The sequence below is a fragment of the Teleopsis dalmanni genome, unplaced genomic scaffold (genome assembly GCF_002237135.1).
Source record: "Teleopsis dalmanni isolate 2A unplaced genomic scaffold, ASM223713v2 unscaffolded_contig_1399, whole genome shotgun sequence".
Taxonomy (NCBI): Eukaryota; Metazoa; Arthropoda; class Insecta; order Diptera; family Diopsidae; genus Teleopsis; species Teleopsis dalmanni.
In genome coordinates, this window is record NW_024032781.1 from 675 (window position 1) to 9,072 (window position 8,398).

General features: G+C 38.3%; 1 protein-coding gene across 1 annotated transcript; it reads right to left on the minus strand.

Annotated features, from left to right (window-relative positions):
* Window positions 1-1,505: 1,505 nt before the first annotated feature.
* Window positions 1,506-2,962, minus strand: LOC119664090. The gene is made up of 2 exons (XM_038073648.1): window positions 2,359-2,962; window positions 1,506-2,299 (listed from the first exon to the last, which is right to left on the minus strand). Exon 1 carries the CDS (start codon window positions 2,868-2,870, stop codon window positions 2,514-2,516), a length of 357 nt encoding a protein of 118 aa, XP_037929576.1. The 5' UTR covers window positions 2,871-2,962; the 3' UTR covers window positions 1,506-2,299; window positions 2,359-2,513.
* Between the last annotated feature and the right edge of the window lie 5,436 nt (window positions 2,963-8,398).

Sequence of the window (8,398 nt, forward strand, 5' to 3'; positions counted from 1 at the left end):
TTAAGTCTTAGGGCAGATGATGCTGCCAACTGCTTACTGATGATGTCAAGTGGCATTAAATGGAGCATTAGATCTAATGCTATAGATGGTGTTGTACACAGAGCACCACTTATACAGAGTTCAGCCCTGCGCTGAACCCTGTTCAGTACCGTACAGTACGAAGATTTATCAAGAGCTGTCCACCATATGGCAATGCCATACAGAAGTATTGGTCTAATGACAGCAGTGTATAGCCATTGAGCGATACGTGGTTGCAAACCCCACCTTTTACCAATAGCTTTTTGACAAAGGAGCAAAGCAATGTTTGCTTTCCTAGCCCGCTCCAAAACATTTTCTTTCCAGCTCAGTTTCCTATCGAAAACAATGCCTAAAAATTTTGCTTTCTCAATATATTGTATCGCAGAACCTTTAATATAGAGTGGAGAAAGATTTGGAACCCTATGTTTTCTGGTAAATACTACGATTTCCGTTTTTCTGGGGTTAACCCCGAGACCACATGTCAGTGTCCAATTGTTAAGGATATTCAGGCCATACTGCAAAATATCCCTTAAACTAATAGCATATTTTCCAGTAACTGTTAGTGCAATGTCATCCGCATATGCAACTGTCCCGCATCCCGCTCTCCCCAGTTTTTGTAACAGTTCATTCACCGCTATATTCCAGAGGAGGGGAGAGAGTACGCCCCCTTGGGGGGTACCTCTATTTACCCGTCTGTGTGTTGCTGATACACCCATTTGTGCTTCAATAATTCTGCCAGTTAGTAGCTGACCGATAAAGCTGATGAGCGCATCCTCAACACCCAGACGCGAGAGTGCGTTAGCTATTGCATTGGGAAGAATATTGTTAAAAGCTCCTTCAATATCTACGAAAGCCACTATACAAAATTCTTTTACTTTAAGAGTTTTTTCAATAGTACAGGTGAGGGCATGGAGTGCTGTCTCTGTGGATTTACCCTTAGTGTAGGCGTGTTGTGACGGTGACCAAAGATTGGGATCTATAACGCGCCTTATTTCAAAGTCTATAATTCTTTCTAAAGCTTTCAGCATGAAAGATGAAAGACTAATTGGACGGAGTTCATTAGGGTTACTATGAGAGGTTTTACCCGCCTTAGGAATAAAAACAACTCTAACCTTTCTCCATTGAGTTGGAATAGAAGCCAGTTTTGTATTTGATCCCAAGAGTTTTGCAGCTCAATAGGATGAATACCATCCGGTCCTGGTGATTTATATGGCTTAAAGCTAAAAATGGCCCATTTTAGAGTTTGTAGGTTTAACTTGATAGAGTTTACCGGTGCGTAGTTTAAACATTCTGAGGATTCCGTCGAAGCAAAGGATCCTGGAAAGTGGGTATCTAGTAATAAATCTAGTGACTCCCTACTGTTATTTGACCAAGTCTCATCCGGTTTTCTTAGCAACTCAGGAACAGAAGGATTTTTAGATAGGATTTTGCGTAGTCTAGAGGTTTCAGAGTCCCTACTAATCTCTTGACAAAATGATTGCCAACTAATCCTCTTAGACTTACGTAGTTCTTTCTTATAATTCTGCAGAGAGATCTTATATTCAGACCAGTCACTCTCATTTCTATTTAGCTTTGCCCTATTAAAAAGTCTCCTGCATTCTTTCCTCAATTGACCTAAGTTTCTATTCCACCAGGGTGGGTTACTCTTCCTACTAGGTCGAGTTGAAGGACAGGCAAGGTTAAAAGCTTCATTAAGTATTGAGGTAAGATCTCCTACCTGCTCGTCCAGATCATTTATATTCTCTGGCGGATAAAGAGTAGAGTTTGTCAGCAGCTCATTTATAGATGATTTGTACTTTGTCCAGTTTGTATTCCTGACATTTCTGAAAGTTTCTAAACTGGGGGTACTTGATTTCTTTAAGTTTATAGAAAATTCTAAAATCATATGGTCTGAAAAAGAGTGTCTAGTGGACACTTTCCATTTTCTTATAGACCCATGAATTTTGGCAGTAGTCACGGTAATGTCTAAAACCTCCTGCCTGTTTTTGGTAACAAAAGTCGGCCTATTACCGTCATTACATATAAAAAGATTATTACTAAAAATAAAATCGAAAAGTAACTCACCACGTTCATTCGTGTTTGAGCTGCCCCATATTTCATGGTGCGCATTTGCGTCGCAACCCAAAATGATATCTGCACCAAGTCTCCTAGCGTCAATTGTCAGCTGTTTTAGGCTACTTGATGGTAACTCTTCGTGATCATGAGCCATATATGCAGATACCGCCCATATCTGGCCCCAAGGTCCCTCAATACTTACTGCGGTTAGGTCTTTGTCACTATACTGCGAAAGCATGAGAGCGTTATATATTTTATTTATTAATATGCAGGATCTAGGCTTACCCTTGTTTACCGCATACATTAAGTCAAAGTTTTTAGTCCTGAGTCCGCAGACAAGATCCTTGAAAACCCATGGCTCTTGCACCAGGACCATATCAGCCTCGTTGTTGCTGAGGCATTGCAACAAGCTGGCGGACGCAGCCTTGCAGTGGTGCAGGTTAATTTGTAGTACCCGCATCATGATTTGTTTTGGATGTGGTAGTGTCCACCACTGTAACGTCAAGCGCGCTATCTTCTTCAGATTCATTTTCAGAGTTCAAAAGTTCTTCTTCGTCAAAAAGATAGCGCGTACCAATACTCTCTTCAGATGTAATTGAAGGAGCTGGAGAGGACATAGTCACGTCCATATTTATTGAATCAGAAGTGGTAGGCAGTATTTCTACTGGGCCCACTGAGTTTGCGGTAGCAGTTTCAATATCACCCGCTTCCATTATGGTATCAACAGTGCCTTGCGGTGCTGCTGGACCTGTGTCGTTAGGTAAGGATTGCTCCTCGTCCTTTTTATATACCCTCATTGTGATGGCTGAGAAACCGTAGTTAATAACACCGTTTGATTTCGCCAAAGTGGCCAAGGATGCTTTGTCAATCACAAAACTGACCGACCTATATTTACCTTTGACTTCCTCCAGCTTGGTAATCTTCCACGTTGATGTGTTTAACTGCCGGTTTCCTAGCCGAATAAGTTCCAGAATCCGCTGAGGATCGGACTGATGGGCTGGTATCCAGGAACGCGCTCTTGGTCGACTAGGGATTTGCTCCTTAGTAACAACCTTAAGTTTGGCGCCTGGCCATGCCTCACCAATTCTGGAAATGGCTTTGCGAAAAAGATCAACAGAACGCTGATCTGCGCAGGCGATAAGTTTCACATGGCCCTGATGCCATCCACTATCGCGACAAGTGGGACCGTCTCCAGGAAAGTCCTTCAGGAGATCGACATAAATGTCAAGGAGCTTGAGCTCAATTAAGTCCCACTTAGCAGGTGTAATTGTGCCATCCGGGTCATTTTCATCAATGACTCCCATTATTAAAGAACCCTTCAGCATGTCGCTAAAGGATTTTGCATTTGTGGCGTTGCCACGAAATTTTGCCTTTTTGGCATCAGGTTTTGAAGCTGACTCATCTAATGAGCGCTGTCGCTTCGTAGCAGGTTCCTGCTTGTCCTTCGAGGTATCGAGGACCTGCTTAGCCCAGGCAATCCTGGCCTTCATAGATTCGGATGTAACCGAAATATTGCCGTATCTTTCGAGCAGTCTAGTCGCCGCTCGGCGTTCCTTGTAACTCCTCCTCCCAGGAGGGCCTGACCGAATTAGTGGTCCGGAGCGCGTCGATACATTTTGTTTATGATTTGGAGGCACCTTTTTATTACCACTGGAAGTCGCGGTAGGTACCTTGTTTGGACACTTAGTGTCCGAAGATTTTGAGCTCTGTTTAGCCGAGCTCTCCGCTATAGAATTTTTATTTTTATTAGTTATTGGTTCATTCATATTTAAACCCACGAGTTGCGGAGAAGGGAGGGTCCATCCGGGCAGAGATCCGCAATACCCGGATAAGGCTAAATTACAACCGGAGGGCGCCAGTTATCCGGAGGTCTCCGTTTAAAAACACACTGACGTAGTGCTATTCATCTCATCGGCACGGGTCGAATAACACCGGAGATTACGGGTTTTATCGAGTTTTCCTCTCTAGATCCATGATGTTCTGTTATGCCGACATGATAGCCAACATGAAAAACAGGTTCACCTCGAGAAGGATGTGATAATATATCACGCATCATGGTCTTGATATGGCATAGGCTCAAGGTATTTACATACTGTATTACGCATAACCATATCCCGTTCAAACTAGAACACGAACCCTTAAATAATAAAATAATTAAAAAAAAAAATCAAAAAAAAGTCCTTCGATTTTCAATTGATCGCGTTTATTCTTTATTGAAGCCATAATTTCGACAATGCGACTTTGCACAACATCTCGCTCCCGTGTTAATTATCAAACAAATTCCTATACTCTGCCATCACGAAATCAAATCGCGGTATGCAGTGAAGGCAAGAAACAAAGAAATGAAATTGGCAAATGAACGAATGAAAAAAATTAAATATTGAAAAACATTCCAACTGAATGAAATCTAAAATGATAATAATGTATAATAATAATTCTATATTTTATATCACGAAGTTCTCAAAACTTCAGTGTAAACAATATTTTTTGTAAACACCCTTTCATCATTAGCCAAATGACCTTGTCCACCTTCATTACTGACATAAAATTTAAGCCCGTCAAATGATCTAACTCTACTCGCTGCAACGTAAAGTTGACCATGCGAAAAAACAGGTCTCCTCAACAATATTCCAACTCTATCAAATGTCTGTCCTTGGGATTTGTTAATTGTCATAGCAAATGCGCTGATGACTGGAAACTGTGTTCTTTGAAAATTAAATGGCAGTGCAGTCCCTGAATACGTCAAGTGTATGCGTGGAATCAAAACACGTTTTCCGCGAGCAACTCCAGTGAGTACTTCACAATCTATTGTGTTATTATGCATTGCTTTGACTCGCATTCTCGTCCCATTCACTAATGCTTGCTACGTATTTAAATTTCGAATTAACAAAACTATCGCATTAATCTTGAGCTCCAACTTATGTGGTGGCAAACCACTTACAATCAAAGTATTCAAAAATTCTACTGGATAGTTGCACACCTCACTGTTATCCTCGGAAATAATTCTGTCAAAACTGTAATAAACCCTTTTTTCACCAGCGATGCGATTCAATACATCGTTATTGATAAGTCCACAATCTTCATTAGTTGGAACTAACACAACTGACTTCAACATTCTATCTGATAAAATGGTTTCATTAATATCTCCAAAAATATCATGTACTATGTTAGATTCAACACCTATCAAATTTGCTGGAATTTCTACTAAATCTTCACCATTGCCAATTCTCTTTAGAAATTGAACGAATTCCAACTCTTCGGGGAGTGCTCTCATATTTTGAGTTAACGTTATATGATTGAAAAACGGAAATTCTGCCCAACTCGTAATACAATTTTCAATCATTACTGCTCGTGATGCATGAGGAACAACGGGCAATATTTGTCTAAAATCTCCACATAATAATACAGTTTTTCCAGCAAAAATCATTTGTTTTTTTTGTGAATCGTCGCATAAGTCTTTCAACAACGTATCAATACATTTTATCACTTTGTAACGGACACATCGAAATTTCATCAATTATTAATAATGCCGCCGAATTAATAAATATGGCATAACTACTATTTTTTTTTATATTCGGAACTGTATTTTTCATCAGATTTATAGGCAGTTTAAAAACATTATGGAGTGTCTTTCCACCAATCAATAAAGTGGAAGCAATTCCACTAAATGCACACGAAATACAGCGAAGATTAAGGGAATTTAATTTACGAATTATAGCCGTTTGTGTGAATGTTTTCCCACAACCTGCATGGGCTGTCAAACAAAACACATTTGATCCTGTATCGTGATACTGAACTTCACAAATAACTTTATCAATAGTATCACGCTGTTCATTATTTGCGCAATCATAAAGCTCATTAAATAAACATTCTTCTACAAAAGGATCAAAAATATCGAGATCAGTAAATTCTGGTATTATTGTAGGTGTAGGCAAACCAAGTGACGTACATGTAACATTATGTGTTAACAAAATTTCCTCGATTTCCAATAATACTCTATTAAAAGAAACATCTACACTACAACCATCTCTAACGAAATCTTCGCTTAAATTATCTGTAAATTCCACCCAAAGTGCTACTGCATTTGCTGGAATATTTAAGGCACAAATAATCGCAAACAAATTACGCATTTGTTTTGCTGAATTAAATGTCTTAGCTTCATTCAGACAAACTCTCCACTCATTATCATTGGACGCAATTCCCCTAGCATGACATGCTTCGATAAATGTGCTATAAACAATTCCATTTAATGTACGCACATCTTCATATGATTTTGGCCCTTTTACATGCAACAAAAGTAATCTTAAATGGAATAGCTCGATTTCTTTGGGAGACACCATATACATCCGAGTAATAATTTTATCTCCTCCTCGTTGTCTTTTTTGCCAAGATTTTCTACTATCAATCCAAACATAATGCAATGAAATTTCTATATACGTATATTGATTAGCAGATGAATCACTTTGATTCAATTGAAAGAAAGCTAATAGCTTCGTAAGCTTAGGATTTTCTACTGCTTGTCTTTCTGGACCTTCGCGAAATATAATATTTTGTCTTTGTGGCAAATGAATGTCAAGACGAATTATAATATGAGACTGAAAATGCATAGGAAATTCATATATTCGCCACATAGCCTCAGTTGATCCCACATATCGACCATTCAAAAAATTTCTAACGTCATCTACTTCAACTTATACTTGTTAGTCATTTTCGTTTGTGCTTTCACTTTGAATTAAAACAGTTGCACTATCAAAACCCTTATATACATATTTATATAAGTACTTAATACTTTTGACGGAAGTGCACACCTCGACATTAATGTGACAATTATATTTTGCAAACAAATACGGGTTGTATGGAACGACATAACGATTATCTAAAGACTTTCCTCTAACATCAACGGAAACATTATTATCGCGCCGTCTATACAACGGATAACCATTAACTGATTCTTTCGTTAATTGTACAAAATCCTTTGGAAATTGTTTTGAACATTTTCCATCTTGCATACATACAGAGCTTGGATTCAAAACACCGCATGGACCGTGCATCATGTGTTTGACAACAAATTCATGTAATTTTGGCTGCAAATTTTTATCCGGTATCTCTGCACAAACTATTTTATCAATATCAGCCGGCCCGACAATTTTGTCATTTTCACATAAAGTTATCAAAATGTGAGCATGAGGCAAACCTCCCTTTTGAAATTCGATTGTATATATAAGAGCCTCAACTTTGCCAAAAATATATTTATTCCAAATGTCAGAAATGAGTTCTTTTAACTTCGATTTAAATACACGCACAACTATTTCAGGCCTGAAATGAGATGATTCATTAGGATCAATATTATATACAATTTCCGCCCAATTCGGATTGCAAGTCATTGTAACAAAAAGCGATGGCTTGCCGAAGTACTGAACAATTGACATTGCATCTAAGTAATTTTGATACATGTTTCTCGGAGACCCAGTGAAGGATGAAGGCAAAATCACTTTACGACCTAAGCTACCATCTCCTACTTGATTCGTTTGCAAATAATCACTAATATTGTTATACACATCTGCCCTCAAATTTACTTGATTCTGTCGTATAAAATGTAGTCGACATCCTTCTATTCTCACATACATATCAACAATGTATTGCAAAAATAGTTTTTGCGATTTATGCAAAAAGCTAAATTGATCCCTTATTGCAAATCTGAAACATGCAAATTGTAACATTGTAACTTTATTTCGAATCTGCCTACCATTAGAATTATGTTGCACGTTATGCGATATATTAACGTGCCAACCAAAATCTCCACTTGGGAATAGTAAAGGATATGCCAATGGATCCAAAGCAGAATCTAATACTGATACATTCTTAACCACACCATTTGTTTTTGAAAAAGATATCATATTTCTTTCAAATGGTGGTTCACCATCTACAGTCGTAAATATAACAGCAACATCAGTTCGAGTTGCATCATTATATCTTCGTATATCTGTATCACGATTCACGGTAATTGCCATACAAATCTCTTTTTGTGCATTGCATACTCTATCACAATGTTCTTTCATTGAACGAAATGAACGAATAAATGGATTAATTCTATCCAATTCAACAGAAATTTGTTTCATTAAAACAGCATCGCAAGTTTTATTTGATTGCTCTCGCATTCTATATTGAACAGCGGTATCGACATCGTAAAAATACAACTGGGCATAATTTGGCGTACGACCATGCGCTGTGATCATGGGTCCTGCTCTGTGATAAAATATGTCGTGAATTTTGAAATGATAAATTCCTCTTAAAACTGTGTCCGAAATATAAGCTTCCGAACTGA